The sequence below is a fragment of the Etheostoma cragini genome, chromosome 2, assembly GCF_013103735.1.
Source record: "Etheostoma cragini isolate CJK2018 chromosome 2, CSU_Ecrag_1.0, whole genome shotgun sequence".
NCBI classification, from domain to species: Eukaryota; Metazoa; Chordata; class Actinopteri; order Perciformes; family Percidae; genus Etheostoma; species Etheostoma cragini.
This window is the reverse complement of record NC_048408.1, coordinates 16,802,656-16,826,599: the sequence shown is the minus strand read 5'-3', so window position 1 is coordinate 16,826,599 and position 23,944 is coordinate 16,802,656. Positions and strand designations below refer to the sequence as shown.

Genomic DNA, 23,944 nt, shown 5'->3' with positions numbered 1-23,944 from the left:
CCCCCCCCCCCCCCTCAGAAGCTCCATATAGAAAGAGAAAAATGACAGGACACTATAGGACTGATGAATGATTCACATGCTCAAATGCTCAGGCTCTCTTCTGCTCTTGGGGCCTTTTCTAGTTAAGAGCAGCTTTCCACTAGCTACACATCAAATCATAGAGGTTTGAAGACAGGTAGAAGGGTTGAATTTAACGTTGTTTAACCGTCAAGCCACACCAACCCATATGCTACTACAATCAATATTTTATTGTGGGATGATCATTAAAACATGAGCGTCTGAATGCCAAGCTCTGGGTGAATAATCAGACTGCATCCCATTAGCTAACAGACTAGGAGACTTGTCTTGATATCTGGTTTAACGTAAAAATGCTGAATTACACGATGTTTTGTAAAAATAATGAGCCGATCACACAAATGGCATTGAAACCAGTGAGAGTGTAAAAAATGTATGTCACCAAAAAATATTTTCTTGTAGATTAATATAATATTTAACCCAAGCAGTTAATGTTTCTTCTTTTAATGTCCTCATGCCTCATGGGTTTGTAAAGGCAACACAGATGCTTTTATTGCACAGAACATTTAATCCTAAACAGTAAAGGAAGTTGTAGGACTCATGCATCAATCCAGCCTTGAAAATGGTGCTGCTTATCATGTTTGACACAACACATTGAGACAAAACCTTTGGAAATATCATCTGCCATCCCTGCTGTGTCACCTTGCCAAAGAACGCACCCCATTCTCCCACATATTAGCCAGTGGCACTGCGTCTTATTCACCTTCCATAATGAAGGTGGCAATGACTTAGCAAAGGAGCCCTAATGGAGGATACAGTGACACAGTCAGGGACCCATAATAGAGGGCTCTCTAATGTGCTGGAAATTGAAAGATTAATAATTCAAAACCAGCTGGTCATGAATCAGTCAGCCATTTTGCTCCAGCAGTTTTTCTCTGCACATTTTTCTGCAACCCGTTGGGTCTGACCTCAGTGGAGGGCACTCGGGGACAATTTTTTTTTTCTCCAGCTTGCTGCATATTGATAAATTTGGGGTAAAATATATTTTGCATAGAGTAGTATATATTTTACTACCAATGCTAAGCTTGTGGTTAGAAATAAAGTGTGTGTGTGTGTGTGTGTGTGTGTGTGTGTGTGTGTGTGTGTGTGTGTGTGTGTGTGTGTGTGTGTGTGTGTGTGTGTGTGTGTGTGTGTGTGTGTGTGTGTGTGTGTGTGTGTCCTTTAACTTCACCACAGCCATTTCCAGACTCCATAAATAGCCTGATATGGGGGCTGCATCCATAACTCAGTATTCAAATGAACACAGTCATGTCATATTTTTGCGACCACAAGATCTGGCCGTGTCATTTATCTGTGCCCCAAAGGGGGACTTAAAGGTGGATTTATCACAGGTGCCATCCCTCGCTGCCTCCCCCACTGTGTGTGATGTATGTGTGATGTGTGCGTATAGTCTGTTTCCTTTAATCCTGCAACCCTTTTTTTATAATTTTTCATCTCTTTCACTTTTTCATCCCCCACAATTCCTTTTGTCCTACCTCTATGGTGATGGAGTTGATATACTCTATGTCACGTAATGCACTACTTTGTGTGTGTGTGTGTGTGTGTGTTTGTCCTCCGATGGTAAATCCTTGCTACCACTGCAACTGGAGTATGTTTTTAATCCGTCTTTCCTCTCCTGTTTTTCTCACCTCTGTTTCTCATGCATGATGTCTCTTTCTTACTGTCTCTCCCTCTTGCTCACTCCCCCTCTCTCTTCCCCTCTTTGTCTCTCTAGGTGCTGGCTGCGATTGGACACATACTTTATCTGGAGCTTTATAGGCCCTGCTACGCTAATTATTATGGTGAGATACACTTACATGCATGCTCACACACATGACACAGCACTACATGTGTAAAGTAGACTTCCTGTTTGTGCAGGAACAACATGGTTACATTAAGGTTTTTTGTTAATCTTCCCACAAGGCTTGCCAGAGCTCCGCAGCAGTGTAAGCGAAAGGAACTGTATATGTCAATTCAATAATTCCGACTCATGGATCAACTCTCAAGTGGGCACATATTCCAACAAGCTAGACATTTTCATAAGAACAAACTGCACATTATGATAAGAACTCTACAAAGTGATGTTGCTCTAATGCATTTATTTGATAATCCAGGCACTGTAATTCCTTCCGGCCCCGTTTCTTGATTAAAGTGCGGCCCATTGCACTGCAAAGACACACAGAGTAAAAAAGCTAAAAAGTTTGAGAATGAAAGCAATGGGACATGTTCCTAATTAGGTGACAGTCAGCATGTTCACTGAGCTCTGTACTCATTGTAGAGAGGTCAAGCTGGCTATCACTGATCTACTGTAACTAGGGCTGTGAAGGGGAGCAGGACAGGTGGGCCTGCTCTGTTATGTCTCTCCGCCCATCTGTAACATACACAGCCTTGGAGACTGGGCACAACAGCCCAGACAGTCATTATTAAACCACCCTATCTATGCATTAGCAGGCCAATAAAATAGACAGCATATGTGAGAATTGGAATTCAATTGTAACAATGATCCTCAGTGGATGTAATGATGGCTGTATTTTCCCTGATGCTCAAGCTGCTGTATTTTGAGCACATAAAGGGCTGTTGATTGGAGCTGATACTATGTCCCCAAGCCAATTACTGCTGGAAGGGAAAATAAAATGATATGCACTGTGTGTGAGTGAATTGTTGTGCTGACACTGTCTTTAATTAGGATTGTTGCCACTGAATATTACATTGTATGCTTGTGTGTGTTTCAGCTGAATGTTATCTTCCTCGGCATTGCTCTTTATAAGATGTTCCATCATACGGCCATTCTCAAACCAGACTCTGGGTGTCTGGACAACATCAAGTAAGTACATGAATGCATAAAGTCCTCCCATCACTCCAGCACGTCTAGTTTCAAAAGTGGGTGTAATTAGCGCGTGTGTGTGTGTGTGTGTGTGTGTGTGTGTGTGTGTGTGTGTGTGTGTGTGTGTGTGTGTGTGTGTGTGTGTGTGTGTGTGTGTGTGTGTGTGTGTGTGTGTGTGTGTGTGTGTGTGTGTGTGTGGATTAAGCTAAAGGAATAATTCAATATTTTGGGAAATACCCTTATTTGCTTTCCTCCAAGTGAGAATGTTACTTATGAACTTGAAGACTACAGTAAGCTACATGCCAATGATGTTTAAAATTTCAAAAAAAATTGCACAAAGCGAGCCCATCTACTTTTCCATGTTGGTTAGAGCATTACAATTATTAAAAAATAATGGGACAAAAAGTAATCAAGGTACATTTAGAATAGATAAATATGGCTGATTAATTGCAAGTGAACTATGACATTAATGCGATTAATTGCGATTAAATATTTTAATCGTTTGACAGCACTAGTTAGTAAGTTTTAGATTTAGAAAATTTTATTTGTAATCAGCCAGGCTAGCTGTTTTCAGTCTTATTGCTAAGCTAAGCTAAAGGGCTACTAGCTCCAACTTCATATTTACCTTACAGACTTAGAAGTAGCATCCAGGTGTATTTAAAGGTGCTGACACTAGGTAGATGGCAAAGAACTTGTTCCGACAAAGTGTCTTGGCCAAAAAGTTGCACTTGTGATCAAACACAAAGACCACATTTGACGGCCAACTAACATGTATGTTCCGCACCTCAGTGAGAGGCAGCCCTACACTGTATGGATTGATCAGATGAGATAAAAGAAATCAAAAGTGCCTTCTGTGTGTGCCCTATTGCCTTGAATTAAAAAGGAAAACAAGTTGCGAGACGATGACACAAAACTAGGTTGACAGCCGGTCACCGCCGGACCAACTTGAACCAACGGCCGACAATCTCCTCGGTTTGTCAGTACCTTAAATCTAATCTTATTCAGCCTTAAGCAGCATAATGAAGCACACTTTCTTTCTTAATAATATTCTTAAGACACTCCTCATTGAATCCATAATATTGTCATTCCCAGTCATGTTATTACTCATCCCACCCTTAGAGAACGTTAATGAAATATGACTTAATTTCCAATGAACACTGAAAGTCTGTCTCTACTAAGCTAACTAATCAGGATTGTGTTATTTCTTGTTCCAGTGCAGCTCAAGACAAAAGACTTTAGTCTAATTCAAACAATACGCTCATTGCTTGGAGCTCAACGCCTCACTGAGGCCCAGCTCAGAATCCATAATATAAATCACAAGATGGCTTACTCATTTGACAGTAGGACTTCCAAGTGGGAAGCATTTCAGAATTAGAGACAAAATCAGCAGATTTTTGATTCTATGCAGTTTGGGGGAATGTAATCGAAAAGCCTAATGAAAGATGAAAATCATAGAATGATGCTTTTGGATCTTTTCCCCCTTCATTTTAATGACTTTCCTTTGTCTTTTTGAACACACTAAAGGCTCAATACGTTTTAATGTTTTACACTTCATTAGTCATGTCTTTATGTGGTTCATTTACTTGTTAATCATCATCATGCCCTTTTTGTCTTATATTTTCTTCTTTTTGTTTTCTTTGTCTCTTTAACTCCAAGCCATCATAAATTGTCTTTGTTGTGGATTGGCTCCGGTAAGGCCATTCTCCTATCAGGATGCTTTTCATCTTCTTGGAGACATTTTGATTGGTTTGCTTGTTGTCCTCTTTGTCTGTCTTACCTCCCTAGAGTCTATGCATATACCTAAATTAACTGTTTAACTGCCTTGTGAAATGGATAACGTGTTGATGTGTGATTTGTGAAACCCAATGACCTGTAGACCTAATGTGCTGTTGAAATATTATAATGGTGAGATGTGGATGAGGGGAAACAGAGCTGAAAGAGAAACCATGACTCAAGGGAGCACTGGAGAAAGAGGTGGAATGAAGGGATGGGAAAGTGAGGGATGAGTGTACCCTTTATTGAAGAGGGTCGTCAGACGAGCTTTATTGGAGGTTCTGTCTCGCCTGAATGGTGCCACAGAGGGCAACATCGAATCAATCACCTCAGTCTCACTCACTTACTCTCCTCCTCTTTCTCTCTTCCTTCCTCCTAACTCTTCTAATATCTCAACCTCTGTCGCCTTCTCTCTCCCCCTCCCACCCCGCTCTTTGTTTCCGTACACCCTTTCTTTGACTCCATCCCTCGCATGAGAGGTGATCACTGTCCAGTCAGCCAATCAAATTAACAGCCATCATCTCGGCTGTGACAGACCAGAAACTGTGACCTTTAGTAGGAAATGTCATTTATAATGGCTGCAACGTCCCTCTACTTGCTGTCCAGTGGAGCCACTCACATGGCCACACGCACAAAAACGTGCACACTCTCAGACAAGGATTTACAATGCACACACATGCCTCGACGTGACCGCATTCCTCTGACATTTGGCCCTTATGACTCACTTTTGCATAGGCTTTACATGAAATGGAGGTTCACAGCCTTGGGAACTTTTATTAAAATTCATTCCATTAAAGTGTTATAGTCACAATTGCTCTAACAGACTTCAGCACCCACTTCTGTCTGTGAAAATGTCTTTTACCCTCTGCAATGTACTTTGAGTGATGGAGTTTGGATTATACTTGGAAAAAGTCCTGTATGCATGACCTTCTCTGTACTCGTTGCTGACATCAGCTAGCTTACAAATGCCCCTCCATCTCTTGAGATGGTATCTAAATGAGCAAGTCCACTTTCTCTCTATTCTCTCACCATTTTCGTAAGAAATGTAATTCTTTTTGGCAAAACCTCCCACTGTTTTTTTCCATCCCACTCCCACAGTGTAGGGACGGTGATTGAACCTTTTCTGACCCCCTTCTCCAGCCTCATGATCCCACATGCATTAAATATGGATGAATAGCTTTTCTGATCCAGGAAAAAAATGCCCCTCACGTCATTCCACTTACAATTAAACCTGCAATATATTTCCTTTACACATGATGTGGAGTAGGAAATGGTGATGTTGTCAAGAATGTAGGACATTGATGACTCTTTAACTAAGAGGGAAATTAAACATTTTACCTCTTCTTCTAGGTCTTGGGTGATCGGGGCCATAGCCCTGCTGTGTCTTCTGGGCCTGACCTGGGCTTTTGGGCTGATGTACATCAACGAGAGCACCGTCATCATGGCCTACCTTTTCACCATCTTCAACTCTCTGCAGGGCATGTTCATATTCATCTTTCACTGCATACTGCAGAAGAAGGTGAGGGAGACAAACAGAGACAAGGCTGTACAGAAATAGACACACACATGCTAGCATTGATCAGCAGGGACACCAAAAATACCTGCAGAGCTGTCACCGAGTTTGATTGGTCATTTAGTAACCCCCCTGGCTGTTCAATTCTCTCACTTTTTTACACTGACTACCTCTCGCTCTCTCTTTCCCTCTGTCTCGCCTTGTGGCAGCAGGTAACAAACAGTGTTTCTGTCTTAGCCCAATTGAAAAGAACGTTTTTCATCATCAGGCAGGGTCATCAAGCCTGAAATAGCTTGTTTAAAACTTTTGATAATATTATTATTTGTTGTACATTCTGGACACACACAGTGGAAATATATGTCTGTTTTGTTGTCTAATTGGCAGTGTTAACACATACACTCCTCTGATGATTTAATACAACAACTCACTCACATTGACAAAGATGAACTCATTTTACATATGTTTTGTGTTTAGTTTTTTAATTATATATGAATAATATGTGGCTTCCAGAAAGAGCCTACAGATCCTGGGATATTTTTACAGAGTCTCCCACACACTCGTAGTGCCTGGGAGTACAGAAGAAGAGTAGGATATGGAAAGAAAATTCATCAAAAGCTTAGTACTCGTGTCTGTCTGCAGTCCCGCAGAGAGTTTTTAGTTTCAAGTGTATGGCCAGTAAACAAGTGTAGTGTGTATGTGTATATGTGTGCGTGTGCAATATACTTAAGTATGTGTCAAGCCATGGGATCAGGTATCCTGAGAGATGTCCTCAGAACAGTGCTGAGGTTTTATTTGGCCGCGACCCAACATGGTTTCTCCCAAGTTGCATGGAGCTACTCACCACACAGCTGTTCAAACAGAGCATGCGGCAATACATGTCTGTCAGTCCAACCAGCTTGTTAAAAAGCAATTAAAGTCCTATTTGTTCTAACTTGATTAGAATGCATATGTTCTGTGTGTACAAGTCCATCATATGTCCCCCTGAGGAATATGTCCATTTCAGATGGATATGTGGCAGTAATAACATTTGGGGTGGATGTTTTATGGGCGGAAAGTCTATGAATTTAATCTGTTAATGTCCAAATTTGGATGGAGTAAGTGTTTGCACAAGGAATTTGAGGACAATAAGTTAACAAAGACACTATATTAAGTTAAGCCCTCCCAGTCGGGTTCTTTCCTTTTTTGTCATCTTACAGATGTGCTTCAATATGTGCAAGTTAAAAGTGGAACATCAGTCATGTCCTCTTCCCTCATGAGTGCTTTTTGCTTGTATATATTACATTTGTGTAACTCTCTCCCCCCCCCCACATCTCCCCTGCCTAGGTGCGTAAAGAGTATGGCAAATGTCTGCGTACTCACTGCTGCAGCGGCAAAAGCGTGGAGACTTCTATCTCCTCCTCCAGTAAGACCACCACCTCACGGACGCCGGGCCGCTACTCCACAGGCTCACAGGTGAGCTTACCTGCCTGCACACCTGGACGCTACAGCACAGCAGACTCTCAGGTGAGACCGGAGCACGCCATGAGGGTTTTGGGTTATCGCTGTTCACTTTTTATTGTAGTCAAATTCGAACTAAAACAAAAAAGAAAAGTGTGCAAAAAAAGTGAGATAGCCCAAACCCTAACTTAGACCTTCACATATTGATGCTGACATACAGGTAGATGTATAGTATAAATGGCATTGACATGTGATTGTTTTCCCCCACCTGTTTCTCCCTTGCTGGTTGTTGCTTTGCTTTTACCCTTTACTGCCTCTCCTGCACTAATTTGTCCTCATTTTGCACATCACACCTTTGTATATTACGTTTTTTACCATATTTCCTTTCCTCTTTTGTTGTAATTTCCTCCCATCCCCTGACTTGCTCCCGCTCAATTCTTTTATTCTTTCTTCCTTTCATCATGGCCACTCTTCTCTGTCTTTGTCCATACCTTCTTTTCCTCCTCTTCCCTCTCTTTTTCTCTCCCTCCCTCTCTCTCTTGCTTCTTTTCTCCTGTGTCTAGAGTCGTATCAGGCGGATGTGGAATGACACTGTGAGGAAACAGGAGTCTTCCTTCATCACTGGAGACATCAACAGCTCCGCCACACTCAACAGAGGTAACCACGGGATGCCTACTATTTTCATCCTCATCACTGTCACCATTTCTACTTTATTAATAGTGTGATGCTCAGGCAGCATAGACTGTCATTTAATAAAGTGGTAGGAGTCCAAACTCCTGATAATGGTACTGTGTTCTTCTAGAGAGAAATATTAGCAGCATAGAGTGTAAATATCACTTGCTACTTTTTTCCTGCGGCTTCAAAGGATGACTTTACAGGAGGGAGAGTTAGGACGAGACTCTTGTCAAAACTGAAACATCAACCATTTTGTGGTCCCATTATGATTCTACAGAGTGCAGAGTTGACTCTGCTACAGAGGGCTTCTATACCTCTTTTTCTTAGGATTGTCATCTTTTGAAGCGTCCTTTAAGTTAAAGTACGTGTGCAAGTCCTGAGCTAAACACCAGTGGCCCTTTCATTATTATACTTTAAGTTATGCAGAGTTGCATTACATTAATGCTTTATTGTTAGCTGTTAATGTAGTAGTGTGTCTCTTCAGTTGAAGTCACTGATTCTAAAATGAACTGTGAGTCTCTTTTCACCACAGTACTTAAAAATGTACGGTGAAGTAGAGTGTAATGCATGTTCATCTCATTATATGAGAGCTACTCTAGTTACACCAAGCTTTTCAATGTGTATTAGTCTTAATTCACTGTATTTCCACTGTATTCAGAGCTGTTTATTGCTGTCCCTCAAGAGAAAGTCACTGTAAGAATGGATTCCATTAGTAGAGCAGTCTAAGGACTAGGGTAATGAGGACATTGACACCCAAATGGCTGGACATTTTGACACACACACACACACACACACACACACACACACACACACACACACACACACACACACACACACACACTGGAACGCACACACACATACACTGCCATTTGTTAGTCTCTAAGTCGAGGTGTGGCCCTCACTTCCTTCAGGCCACTAATAAGCTGTTAGCATGACAGATTGATGCTAAAGCAGACACGGTGTGTGTCAGCGCCTGAATTATCACACACTTAGCGATGCAGGGCTTAAGACACCCCCGCCCTCCTCCTTCCCTCACACTTTAAAGTATGGTGCAGAGAGCTACTTAGCCAGTAGATTTCAAATGACTATGTACTCCGGCTTAGTGAATAAGGATGGGATGGAAGAAATTGGATATTCTGATAGGAGATTGACTTGTTGAAATAAGGACAGAGTAAAATGGAGAATGTAGAAGTATATTGTCTCTTTTTAGTTGTGTTGGGCCTTTGGGTGCAAAATAGTCATTTGGTCATGTGACCCATTTACCTTGATATTTATATTTCAGTATAGATTAATGTGAATTGTCCCTTATAATACAAATGTAGTGTGTAAACATATATATTTATATACACACACACACACACACACACACACACACACACACACACACACTCTGATGGCACATTCCACTTGTTCCATTCTTCGTAATTTATTCTACCTGTAGCTCAATTAGGTCAGCCAAGTTCAGGCCGATACTCAGATCTGAAACAGTAATGAAGATTTACTAATATTAACTAAATGGTGGTATCCTACAACAGCAGGGAATACAAAAAGTGTGGATTAATCTATAGGAACGGTTGTGGTCCTTCGTCTTCTGTTTTTGCCTGTGTCTACATGTGTACATGATTTGTCTCCCACCTAGGGAAGGAAATGCACTGAGAACATTTATTTTGGCCCCTTTATCAGTTAACTAGCCTGTAGTAATGCTGCTCTGATGAAGCATTTTGAACTGGAGCACAATCTTCTCCAAGACATGCTACTTTCTTTCTTTCTCTCTCTCTGTCTCTCTGTCTCTGTGTCTCACTCGCTCTCTCCCTCTCGTTCCCTCCCTCGGCCTGTATGCAGTGGCTGCAAGAATGACTTGTCAAGCTTTTTCTTGGCTTTCACCTCAAACTATGTTTGCTTGTTTGATTTACTTGTCCTCTTCTCTCCCTCCTTCTTCCACACACTCACTTTCCATCTTACTCTCCCTTCCTCTTGTCTTCTCGCTTACCTCCACTCTGCAACGTCTACATGCTCTCTCCTCCCCCCTCTCTCTCTCTCTCTCTCTCTCTCTCTCTCTCTCTCTCTCTCTCTGCTCTACCTTTATTTTCTTGAGTGCTTCTCTCTCTTCCTCTCTCGACTTGGCTGTTGCTCTTCCTCTCTCTTTCTCTATCTGCCTGTACCAGGAGCCATGGCTAATCATCTTATAACTAATGCTCTCCTTCGTCCCCATGGTACTAACAATCCTTATAACACTCTCCTGGGGGACTCGGCAGTCTATAACAACCCAGCCGTGGGCATGTATAACACCCAAGGTGTGCCTGATGTTCCTCTAAATATACAACATTTGGAACGTTAGCTTAAAGCTGTTTTTATTTTGCATGATTATTTCATTTTAAACAGTTTGCTACTGTGATTCACTTTTGGCTGCATATCTGATCTATCCTTATTATGGCTCCCAAGCGAGGCGATCAATCACACTGCAATCTTTCACAAAGGACACCCATTGGGCAGTTCTCACAGCACATGAATGTGGAGATGAAATTTATCAAAACAGCATAACAAGTTTGCATGCGGATTTATTGTATGCTATAGATGCACACTATATGTTACTGGTTGCCGATACTTTCATAAGCTACTTGGGAGCCATAAAATATCTGTACTATCTTGTGTTAATGTTCTATTTTAAATGTGCTTTATTTTGAATGTCATTTTGTATGTGTCGTTTGGGACTTGTATTGCTGGTCTTACTGCATGTGTGCTGTATATGCATTATGTTTTAAATGTAAGGTGTGTTTTTTATGTTATATAGGTGTTAAATAAATAATGAGCCATGCTGTAGCAGCCAGTTAACAATAAGGCCCTGAAAAGCCGACTTTGATATTGAGTAGCAGACAGGGTTTCTTTGTTAGACAGTTTCCATCATGCCTCCAATTACTGTGCAAGTGTTGATTTTGTAGCTGTTGAAAATTGTTTCTCTCGATATATGAACTCACTTCTGTCTGTTTTCTCTCTTTTCCCTCATGCGGTCCATTAGCACCATATCGAGACACAAGTATGGGCTAAATTATTACTCAACTACTTCCATCAGATTTTTTCTCTCTTTGCTTGCCTCCAAAGCAATTTGAAAAATGTTCAGTCCAATCTACATCCAAACAGTAGTTTTGTTTGGCTAAAACCTTTTTTGTCCAAATCAGTCAGTCCATGTGAAAAGGTTGTCTTATTTGGTTTGTCACACATTTTAATATTGCTTAATAGGAAATGCTATTTCCGTAGAGTAATGAAACCACACTTAAAAACAAGCATTACCATTGAAGTCATTGAATCTAAATATTTTTTGACAAATTGACATTTACGTTATATTTGAGCTGCAATAGGTTTGCCCTTAAATTACTCACAATGTAATAACTTTACACTCCACAACAGATTATATTCATGCAACATTCTTATTTTGTGTGTGTATTTAGTAAAATTATTTGATGTAGTGCTGGCAGTAATTGAAAAAAGAAAGTACCTTTGAGGTTTCTCTTAAATGAATTATGGACACTTGAAGCATTTCTTTTCTTCCAATAATATTATCAATGCTAGTTTGTAATCCTCAATTCACAAAACACACTATAATATGAAACAATGATTACAATCTCTCTTCTGAGAACTTAGTTTATTTAAGAATCCTAATAATTATGAGATTTTTTAAAATTATTTGTTCCTCAGAGGGCATCCTGAACAACGCAAGAGACTCCAGTGTTATGGATACGCTCCCTCTTAATGGTAACCATGGCAACAACTACAGCATGGCCAGCAGCGAGTACTTGAGTGACTGTGTCCAGATTCTAGACCGTAGTGGCGGCTACGGCACACACAGCAACCATAAGGAGACCACCCTGGAGAAGAAAATCCTTAAAGAGCTGACCTCCAATTACATCCCATCCTACCTGAACAACCATGAGAGAGCCACTACCGAGCGCAATCACAATCTGATGAACAAGCTGGTCAACAACAGCATGGCCAATGGAGGTGAATGGTTTGATGTCAGCTAATGCTGGTTTAGACAGTCACACATATTTGCTTTATCTAAAACAGGGACACTACTTGTAAAGTGCATAACTATACACTTATGTACCTCAAACTTTTCCCCTTTTACTGTGTTTTGTTTGTTCTTTGTATGAATTTTGTTCCCAACTTTGATACTATTGAGATATATATGTATATATATACATGTATGTATATGTATACACTGTATATATATATATATATATGGGAGGAGGCCTCCCATATATATGGGGGAGCTGGGAGGAGGCCTCGGGGAAGACCCAGGACTAGGTGGCGAGATTATATCTCCAACCTGGCCTGGGAACGCCTCGGGATCCCCCAGTCGGAGCTGGTTGATGTGGCTCGGGAAAGGGAAGTTTGGGGTCCCCTGCTGGAGCTGCTGCCCCCGCGACCCGATACCGGATAAGCGGTCGAAGATGGATGGATGGATATATATATATATATATATATATATAGTGTACATAAATACATTTATTTATATATATATATATATATATGTCATATATCACACACATGTACCTACTTACAAATTATTCTGTTCAAGCTCTAGTGCGTACATTTTTGATAACAATGAACCTCCGTTACATTCTTGCCACACCCAAATGAGTTACAAAGCTAATTAAGACTATCAGCTCCACACAACTCTCTCTGAATTTCTCAGTATGGCTATGTTCAGAACATGGTGTCGTCCGGTGAGTAAAGATAATTACCTTTTCTGAAGAGTCTGTGTTTTTTTAATCCTCCCCATGTTGTCTTTGGCTACAGGTAACTGCGTGGAGGAGGGGTGGGGGCACAAAAGGCTTGTATCATGTGGACGTGCCGACAGTGTTGTTGTCATTAAACCTGCAATAATAGTTTTGGGGTATTTTGGCCACTTGGGGGCAGCTGAAACAACCTGTGAACGCAACACTGATGTGTCACCTTTTGACTTCTTAGCGTACTGTTGCCTAGTTAGAAGCCAGCAAAGTAACATCATATTTTGTGTGGAGTTGTGTTTTTGGCCACCTGGCAAATGCAATTCGAAAATGATGTTTACCTGAGCTGCGCTTTCCCTCTGTGCCTGCATCCTACCTCGCGGTTTTATCACAGACCATGTGTAGGCGGCTTTAAGCTAGACCACACTTTGGTTCTCGGCAGGAAACATGCAGTGGTTTTGTTGAGCTTTTTTGCTGAAAATAGCTGCCTGCTGCTACCACAATAATGCTTGTAAGACCGGTTACATCAACCAGAATTTGAGGGAATTTGAGGATCCGACAATGAGATTAAAAATGACGAAACCCTCCGTAAAGCTGAGAGGAAGATCTTGTGAAAATATTGATTAATGCCACTAATTATCTAATTATTTTATTGACTAGTTAACACTGCAATATCCAATTTGAAGTGCTGAAATCATCACAATACTAGCAACAACACTGTTCCCTGTTGATATGTTCCAGACGTTTGCTGGTTATGGTTATATAACTGTTATTTCTGCTTTCAGGGAGTATGGCAGGAGGCAGCAGCAGCAGTAGCAGTGGAGTTGGTGGGTGTGTGGGGAGCAGTAAAGAGGACAATGGTCCCATGATACTGGACAACCCTGCAGCCTTCCCCCACGAGGAGAACCTGGGTTTAGAGATTATCAGAGAGGAGTCCAACGCTCCGCTCCTGCCACCACGGCCTCCTCCACCAGACAGCCACCCCCCTCCTCCGCCACCACCTCACAGCTTCTCCCGGCCACGGCGCATTCCCCAAGAGACCAGCGAGAGCTTCTTCCCCCTACTGACCAACGAGCACACTGACGAGCACACTCATTCACCCAACCACAGAGACTCGCTGTACACCAGCATGCCAGTGCTGACGGACCTTCCGGATGGGCAGATGAATGGTTTTACAGACGGAGAGGAAGACAGCTCTGGAGAGCTGCAGCCCTGTAAGAGTGCCACTGCTCCGGAGCTGGACGACGTCTATTATAAGAGCATGCCAAACTTGGGCTCCAGGAATCACCTTCATGAGCTACAGACCTACTACCACATGGGCCGTGGTGGCAGTGATGGATACATGGTGTCCGGCAGCAAGGAGGAGTCCGACTCGTCGCCTGAGGAGCCGCCCGTAGACCCTTCCCACCTGGTTACCAGTCTATAGAGCCAATCAAGAGACTTCTATCCCTCCCCAGCCCATTCTCACACTTCCGACCTTCCAATGAAAACATTCTGTGTTGTTGACTGACAGACTGAGCTGGCCCACCCCTGGATTAATGTACTGTGTGTGACAATAACTATGGTTCATGACAATATGATTGCAAATTCGCTGGTCAAATGAAAGCAGGGACTGAATGTATTGTCATAAATGGTGCAGACTGAAAGGGCTGTTACGAGAGATCTTTTTTGTGAACATACAACAGAGATGGAACTTTGAACCTGGAAAGGAGAGGAAGGGGGAGGGTTTCTGTAATTTCACCTGTTACTTTAATATGGAATCTTGGATTAACCATAGCCCCTCAAGTTCCCCAATATGGACCTGTGGCAGATCATAACATACAGTCTCCACTACTACCACAACAGGGGCGTGGCCCCCAGCCATGGTTAAAGGAGCTGCCTGTCTATTTGTCTGTATGTCTGTTTCTCTGTCTCACTCTTAAAGACACGTACTGGGATGATGTTTCAACCTCACTAAAGGGTCGAGCAGGATATTGCACTCCAGTGTACACAACATAAACTGGCCTTAAAAAGGCCCACCCCACTACCTGCCAATCGAGTGGAGGATGTATGATATATGCCCTCACTACCAATCATCCCAAAAACTATTTTATCGGGCAACTGAACTGTTACAATAGCCCGCTGATGTTCTGAATCATCTTCCTGTTCGTATCTGCTAAACTGGAGTTGTGTCTGGGCTGCTGTAACATTCCTGCAAGTTGTAGTGACTGCGGCTACTGTGTATTTCACTGAAAACAAAGAAGGAAGATCCTCTTACAACAGACTGAATTAAAAAAATGTCTTCTGTAAAAGTTTTCAGTTATCAAAGGATTATAAAGAAATCACAAACTGTTTCTATGTATTGTACAGAATACAGATACAGATACAAATGTTGCATATGACCAAGTCTTTTATTTTTTAAATTTTTAAGTTGCAAACCTTTTGTCTGTGGAACTGTTCTGAAATGTCATGATGATATGTTCTGGTCACAGTAGAAGACAGAACGAGCCAGGAACATTCTGTCATGTCACCATTTCGTAAATACAGAGACAGTAAAGCACTCCTAATTAATACGCATATACCCTACGCTCACTTCATTCTGGTCCTTTTATAGCAACACCATTGTCACTTACATTTTGCAAATCAATTGTTACTATATACTTTACCACTGTGTAGATCTAAAACTAAAGGGGTAATGAAGTGGCTAAGTTTTGAAAGAGATTGTTGCCATGGAAATGATGCATTGTAGTCTGGAAGTGGGTCTCATCTCATTTGTTCTTGAATAAAAGGGTTTCCTTCTTGATGGAAAACAAACAAAGACCTCAGATATTTGGAGCAACACAAGAACATTCTCTCTGTATGAGACGAATAAATGTCGTTTTCTAAACTAAAAGAAGAGAATTTCCATTTTTGGAAAAAGGGTGGGTCTTACCTGTGAAATGCCATGGTTACCCCATTTATTTGTATTGAAGATGTGAAAACCCTGCACATAGCAGCACTGTCCAATGTGGAAATCCAACGTTTACTTATTTAGGAGGAAAAAAAGTGTATAAAGTGTAGCTTGCACATTTATCCCACAAACCCCCTCCATGTCCCCAAAAGAGAAATTATTTATTTATCTGTTTATTGGTTTGAAGACAGCAAAAAAAAGCTTGGAGGAAAAAACGCTGGCTTTAGGCAGGAGTAAATAAATGGCACTGGGTTTGTTTTACAGTTCTTTTTTAAATTATTATGATCATGATTATTATTACAATATTATTGCTGATTATTTATTCTTTTGTATGGGTTCCAAGTTGAATGATCTCATAACTAATATTTGTTGTAACAGTGAAAGTTGTTTGCCAACAAATAAATTACTGACATAGCCTTGCGGTTTTCCGCCTCTTCAGTGTTATCAGTTGTTACATCGAAATGAAATGCGAACACACAGTTAAACCCGGCATTGTTTTCACTTCAAATATTCATTTCTAGTCATTTAGGGGAATGACATACTGTTGGTATGCCAACATTTCTGTTTCAATCTTGGATGAAGTTCTGGAAAAGTCTTTTCAGTGTCGTTTACAGAACAGTTACAGAATAATATTGAGCACTTTGTTTTGGAATAAGTTTGATTGTCTGCCAAGTGTATATGCTACAGTTCTCCTTCGCATTGAGACTAAATCCCCAATAATTCACGTACATATTCCATATGTACTGTATGTGGGCCACCTGTGAGAAAAGCACCTCTGATTAATCTTCAAAAGTCACTTGAGGGTTAAGTTGAGAGCAGGTTGTGCTGATAGACACACTGTTTGTGTTTGAGGGCATTTCTATTAGAGTAAACTTCCTCTAACAATTTCCTGCACAACAGTAGGATAAAAGGATACACAAATTCAGTTTGTTTCCCTGTACATCATGGTTGTCTAATGATTGTGTATTGTGTAACATTTACACTATTGATAGACGTATAAATAGTTTGCCAATTATTGTTTGAAACCTGCAATAACTGTTTGGTTTTTTTATACGCAAAACGTATTTACCCTCTTCTAACTTGTTAGCATACATTGCTTATTTAGAATCCAGAAACATTTATGTTTCATTCTTGGATGAAATCTGTAAATGTTTCAGTGCCGTTTACAGAATAATATTGAGAACTTTGTTTTGGAATAATTTGATTGTCTGGCAAGTGTGTGTGCTAGAGTTCTCTCTTGCATTGAGTCTAACTCTCCATTCATGTACGTACATATTCCATCTGTAAGTGGGCCACCTGTGAGAAAAGGTACATTTCATGGTATAAGAATGATCTCTCTGTCTATACAGTATCTGCCAAGTCAGTAAAGGCATAGCACATGCTGATTTGGGCACCTGGTACAGAGATGAAGGTGAAATCCCCAGCAGTTGGCAAACATAAATGGCAAGTGTTCTGGGAAGATGGTGTAAGATCATTTCACTCCACTAGAATGAGAGAATTAAGCTAGTTGGTCTTTCCACACCAATGGTGAAATGGTCATGCCAAATTCCAAAGAAAAAGGAAAAACACTCTGAGCTTCTCATTGTTGCCTAATGATTACACTATTGTTATTAGGCAACCTACATGTTGGTTACTATTGTCCTTTCATGGTGGGTATGGTAGGGTACGAAAATCAACTTTTTGAAAGAGAGGCTACCATATTGTGCCCCCCCCCCCTTCTGCAAAATGACCAAAACAGTGCGTTTTTATCTCTGAGGGTGGTCCCTTTCTTTGTGTCCAAGGAAAGTTCTTGCCCAGGTCGTTGTCAGCTGTATTTCTCTCAATTGAACTACCCCATTAACATTGGAAAGTAAGCCAAATCAATGGCCTCAGTCTCGGTTGTATACCTTGTAGGAAGGGAGCTCTTCATTGACTACACATGCCATGGTTCTCAAAAAACCTGAGACCACATGGGGCCTCCTCATTTTATTATTACAGACCAAAAGTTGGACTCGGATTTTAAGCCTTGCCTCTGATTGGTGGCCAACTAGAGGTGGACATTGCAGGGTCCTTGGGCACCTTTAGCGAGATTCATCTACAAAAATAGGTGAAAGATTTCAGAGACATGTTGCAGTTAACAGTCTGCAAATCGTCTCACTATCTCAGACCCTGAGATCCTGCATTTTTTTCAAGGGTTACTTGACTCTGGGGTGTCCCATTCAGCGTCCTTCAGTGCCAAGAAAGGTGCCTTTAAATAAAGTTTATTATTAATATTATTATTATTCTGCACTCATAAAAATGCTGGCTAAAGATAAAGATGGAATAATGTCAAAACCTCCATGTGAGGCTGCTCTTGTTCTGTTGCTGGTTTGTTCCAAAATAGAGGCAGCTGTCTTTCTGCCAATAGATACCTCTGCCTAAAGGTCCAGGGTGGGGTCCTGCAACAAAATCCTGCAGTGAGTTCTGTCAGCAATCTAAAGGTGTGTGAGACTAGCCCACCAGAAATCACACAATTTTATTTGTCTTTTTCAAAACAGAGGTCTGAGTCCTGTCACTGTCCAGGCCTCCCAACTGTATTTTACTCAACAGGTCTCTGACTCTACCATGAGTTGTTAGGGCACATTCTATACCTGGCATCATGGGCATTGTGGCGTAGTTATTCTCTTGCAGAAACGTGTGCCTCTTCCACTTGGCCTGTCCCTTGTACACAGCACCTGCCTTATGGGATGTAGCAGTAAGCACCTCCTTTGGGAAGCATGTGCTTAGGGTTGCCCAGCAATAAGGATTCTTAATAATTCCCTGGTTGGGGAATAAATTTCATTTAGGGTGGGACCGAGTAGCCTATTTACTACGTCCATTTAGTTGCAGTGTCTGGGCCAGACTGGCAAGATTGTCTGAAACTTTTTCTTTAAGCAGCAGTACTTATGGCAGTAGCTGTATGTCTAAAGGTGTGTATGTGTTTGTAGATTTGTAAAAAAAACTTGTTCGTAATGGGCTGGAATCCTGCATGCATATTTACACATTGGTCTTTTCTCAGGACTACAAACAGGTTTCACTTTTTTTTCAGAAGCCACGTAACACTTGCACTCCCCCTGTCCCTCTCTCTCTTTCCCTGCCATGCTGCCAGTAGCAGGCTGATTAAACGAGCATTGGTCTATGTGGGTCATATCTCTGCTGGAGTGCTCTGATCGGTTAGTGCTGCCTGGCTGTGTTATCTTCCCGCTCTCTGTGTTTCCCTCCTTCAAGGGAGGCATTCAGTGTGTCTTACAAGGTGACATGTCTCTCAGACTCAGCTAACAAACCAAAAGCAGAAGACTTCAAGGATGAGCAGGGGTATAAATTAAATAGAATCAATCCGTTTATGCATATGATTAATTATTGACTGTGGCAAGCTGAGGGAATCTAAATGCGGGACCTACAACGACAAAAAGCTAAACAAAGCAAGAAGTGCAGAGTAATGAATCCGCCCTGCAAAGATGCTCATAGCTAAAAATAATCCTTAGAAAGGTACATAAATGTTCTCGCAATTTTTTAGACTATGCTGAGAAATGACAATGTGAAAATTCAACTCAAGCAAGCCAGGATGTCATAAAATGCAATTAGAAGATATATATATATGTTTCAAATATTTTATCATAACAGGTAATTAAGGGATATTATTTAAGATACAGTATTTGAAGTACAGATTTTGACAAATATATCAATGTCTCCCTATTGTCTTTTTTCCCTGGGCTATAAACCACACCTCACAGTCTTCATCAGCGGATGGAGTTTGCTCATATCATACAGAAGGTTTCATTATATTTATATAACAAAGGTTGATTGACTGACTGTGCTTTAAAGCTGATCAGTGTAATCTTTTTTCCCAGCGAGTCAGACCCTAAACACTTCTGATGAATGCAACCCGCTATGCAAATGGCATCCACAGTTTGCGTTGAATGTGAATAAATGGCCCATTATGAAACTGATATTACATTGTGGTCTCTGTTAATTAAGGCAACTATGACATTTAAGGCCAAGTTTGAATTTGATTAAATGTGGAAATCAGCCCATCCACATACGATATGACATTTCAAGATTTCCATCCCATTTCCTTCTTCTGCACTGTTAAGCATTATGAAGCACAAGAGGCATATTTTCCGGCCATTTGGATATCCAGTTTAGGTTTGGATGGAATGGAGTGGAACACATGACCTCACATTCTATAATTCCTGTCTTGGAATTTATTGTATTGAATTGCACAGTTTTAACAGTATTGTCTGGGAATTCCATCCATCATTTTGTGGCCATCCATTAGTTGATAAGATGCTCGCTGTGAGAGGAAGCTAATTAATCTTTTTCTAAGCCACATCATGTTAGCTTCTGAATGGCTAGTCTTGCCCTGACCTCTGGAAACACATCAAAATGCACAGGGGTCCATCCACTGACCTATATGTGTGTTTGTGTGTGTGTGTGTGTGTGTGTGTGTGTGTGTGTGTGTGTGTGTGTGTGTGTGTGTGTGTGTGTGTGTGTGAGTGTGTCTGTGTGTGTGTGTGCATGCGTGCGTGCGTGCATGTCACATCTGTTTGCGCCGCCCTGCTCTGTGCTGCAGCATATGCACTCTTGCTCATCATCTGCTCACATCAATTTTCCGTGAGAATGCTCATTGAAAGAAAAACACTTAACAGGTACATACAGGACACCCTAAATAATTCGCTCTAATTGTAAAAAAAGACAGAAAAGAAGGGCCTTAGTAAAAGAGTAACAGAAAGTGAGCTATAAAGTGGGAAAGATGGGGCAGAGAGGGACTATCTATCCACTGGCTCTTTTTTTCTTTTTCTTTTTTGAGGTCACAAACACCCCCATGCATGTTTAATTGGCTTTGGGAAGGCATGGTGTTTCTGCTGCCACTGCTGTGAGTCAGATTCACTATGCCTTTTTTGGAGTGTGCCTTTTCACGGAGGCTCAGCAATGGAGATACTATTTTAGGAACACATTAGGAGCCCGGAAAACACTGACATTTAGACTATTGCCTGGATAGCTGGAAAAGGGAGAGGGCTAGTCACTAGTGTATATGACAGATAGACATTAGGTTATTGCCAGGGTGCTTTTATGGAGAGCTAGTACAGTAGGCCAGACCCATGTTAAATTATTTTCTGAAATTGACTCAGTTGCTTCTTTCAAATGGATCAAGCTTCACCCGCAAAAGAACTGATTAAACGTCCCAAATGTGCAAATCACACATTATTCTAACAACACAATAAAGCAAAGGTTGGAATGAGGAAACACTTTCAATTAATAATTTATCATTGTCACACAGGAGGCAAGCCAGTGCAAATGAAAAGATGTACTGTCAACCCGCTTGGCACACTTCAACATTCTTCCTGTAGCAAAGTATTGGAGTGCATTTCAAACCTAGTCCATGCAGTTTCTGTTTTTGCAATGACACACTACCTTGCTACCTTACTTTAAAAATATTTTCTTCAGAACTACTGTCATTTTATTTTACCATTTGAGCCCTTTATAAGCATAAAGTAAATTCACAATGGAGGAATATTGTGACTTTATGACCATGGTTTGTTTTCAATGTTCTACCTACCTACTTACCTATCTACCTAAACAATAAACTATAGTTATTGGCCTGTTGCAAGGTATTTTCGGGCTCAGACTAGACACAAAAAAGAGAAAAGAGAGCCCAAAGTTTCTTTCACAGTTGTATAATTTCTCCTGGATGCAAAATGGAAACACGGTGTCTGGCTAAAGTGTTCCTTTTCCACCTTGCCCCTGATCTCTAACACCAGTATAATAACACTAAATTACACATAATCAGCATGATTTAAACACTAATACTAGTTAATTGCATGCAATACTAAGCTGTGACAGGGATTGTAGCTGATCACATAACAAGTATGTTAGGTCGGGTCTGAAGTTAATCCATTAAAACATTTTTGAAAGAGTGTTTTGCAAAAGAAGAGGTGATAAGTTTCTGTCCATCTATTCTGTTGTAGGGCAAAGATACAGCACGCACAAGCACCTCACGCTGTTACCATACTAACCTCTTCTTTTATTTTCTAACCTCACTTTTCTTTGTCTTTCACTGTCTTAATTTGGAATTCTTTGATTCCATGATTCATAATGCTGCTCTGTCTGATATTCATCATGAAAAAATAAATACATTAGCAAGGAAAGAAACAAAGACAAGATATGAAAGGGACGTCAACAGCATTTGCCACAAGTAATTAAATGTTCCTAATAATTACATTTAGGAAGTGATTTAAAATGTGAGGTAGAATTAGCCTGCCTAGGATTTTGAATTAACTAGGTTTTGAAATAACCATTAGGAATGTTGATGTGTGCACCCTGGCTCTCTTGCCATCATACTAGCCAGCATGTATTACATCAGGTGAAGCAGCAACAGGACTCTGCGACTTGTTTTTGTTACAGGAGTGGCAAGGCTTGGACCCAAATGCAGAGGAGACGGAGCACTGTGGAGTTCAAAGTTTTAATAATGCAAAGGGTACAACAAAAAGAGTCCTGAAGAAATAAGAAAAACATTTCAAAAATACTGAGGATACAAAGGACCAGGAAACACGAAACAAGCTAGAACACAGACAACATACCATACCAGGCAAGAGAAGCACAACAAAAACAGAATTCAACACAGCTTAAAAACAGAACAATGATCTGACAAAACACAAAAGAAACACTAAATACAAGAGACAGGTGACACAAGGTCTAGGAACAGGTGTAAGACATCAGGACTGGGCAGACAATGATACAGGAAGAAAAACACAAGATGGGAAGTAAAAAGAGACATAACTAGGGAGACAACAGAATACTACAAAATAAAACAGGAAACACAACCAAAGACATTTTCTTGCAACCCAATTGGTGTCGGGCAAATCTGCAATAGAGCAGATACTGTGACTGTGGAATACACATGTTGTTTCATTTTCATGAGCCAAACAGGGGAGAGGAAGAGCATCCTCTATGCTGTGTCTCCACAAACTGTTACAACCGGTCCAAGCTGGTGTTTCCCAGGAGCCCTGTCTCCCTTTTTCTTCTGATTAATCATGAGGCACAGCTGCCTTGTAGTGGGCCCAGCAAGCAGGGCCTTGATTGCCGCCGTTCACTTGAGCAGGAAAAATGTGGCAAAGCCGACTGGATTGTGAATGTGAGTGCAAGAACTTTCTGGTAATGAAAAGATCCCAATCTCGGTTATTATGATTCAGAACGTTAGTCGCAGCTCTTTGCTTAATACGGCTCACAAGTAGTTCTGGCTTGGTTATTATGTTTTCATTGGCAGTGAATGTGGTGTTTTGTTTTGTAAACATGGCTGGTCTTTGTGGATTTTTCTTTTTTTAAAGCCAATATCAAAAAGTTGCATTGCTTCTGCTAGCCCGAAACTGGAGTGAAACAGCTGTAATTGCATGTTGCATTTGCATGTTTGTTTGGATAAGACCATCAGACTGTGGATCAGTTCATCTTTTTCAGTGGTGTACAGACAGTTATTTCTGACTGATATAAAACGCATCCTCTTGACTTATCCATTTTATCAACTGCAGAATTTGACAATCATCTTAGTCTTAAAGTGCACATCCACAGAAGCTGACTCAGTAGCAAAGCTGCCAGTCTTACTTTATTCCTCGCTGCTGGCATGTTAAAGTTATCACTTCCTACCATCATGTAGTGTGTCAGTACGAGTCAACACAACTGAGATCACAATGCAAACAGAAAACAATGACCACAAGTGATGCAGTGAAGGAGCGGAGGATAAATGTGATTGTTTTGGTTTATTTGTTTTCTGCTTGGCTCCTCCTCCTCACAGCTGTCAGCTTGACTGTCTGGGGGTGGCAGTTTACCTCAGTATATTTGGATTCTCAGGCTGTTGTTTGGATATGAATCATGGATTCTTTTCACATTCCCTTCAGGAGATGCTGGATGCCAGTTGCTATGGCTACAGAACATTGTGACTCAGTGAGACACCTTATGAGAAAAATTTGACCGGTGAGACTTGTTTCTTTTCTCTGTCTCTCTCTCTGTCCTTTCACGGA

General features: G+C 41.0%; 1 protein-coding gene across 13 annotated transcripts in view; it reads left to right on the top strand.

Annotated features, from left to right (window-relative positions):
* The window catches only part of adgrl3.1 (adhesion G protein-coupled receptor L3.1), a 114,852-nt gene extending 98,504 nt beyond the window's left edge, over positions 1–16,348 (top strand). For 3 of the 13 annotated variants that reach the window (XM_034890933.1, XM_034890939.1, XM_034890926.1), the window contains 9 exons: positions 1,790–1,856; positions 2,787–2,878; positions 6,002–6,170; positions 7,488–7,667; positions 8,165–8,258; positions 10,442–10,570; positions 11,293–11,310; positions 11,970–12,272; positions 13,789–16,348. In XM_034890933.1, coding sequence (XP_034746824.1) covers positions 1,790–1,856; positions 2,787–2,878; positions 6,002–6,170; positions 7,488–7,667; positions 8,165–8,258; positions 10,442–10,570; positions 11,293–11,310; positions 11,970–12,272; positions 13,789–14,429 — 1,693 coding nt within the window. In that variant the 3' untranslated portion in view covers positions 14,430–16,348. The remainder of the gene's footprint in view (positions 1–1,789; positions 1,857–2,786; positions 2,879–6,001; positions 6,171–7,487; positions 7,668–8,164; positions 8,259–10,441; positions 10,571–11,292; positions 11,311–11,969; positions 12,273–13,788) is intronic. The other 10 variants (XM_034891031.1, XM_034890949.1, XM_034890993.1 and 7 more) reach the window with 7 other exon arrangements.
* The last annotated feature ends 7,596 nt before the right edge of the window (positions 16,349–23,944 follow it).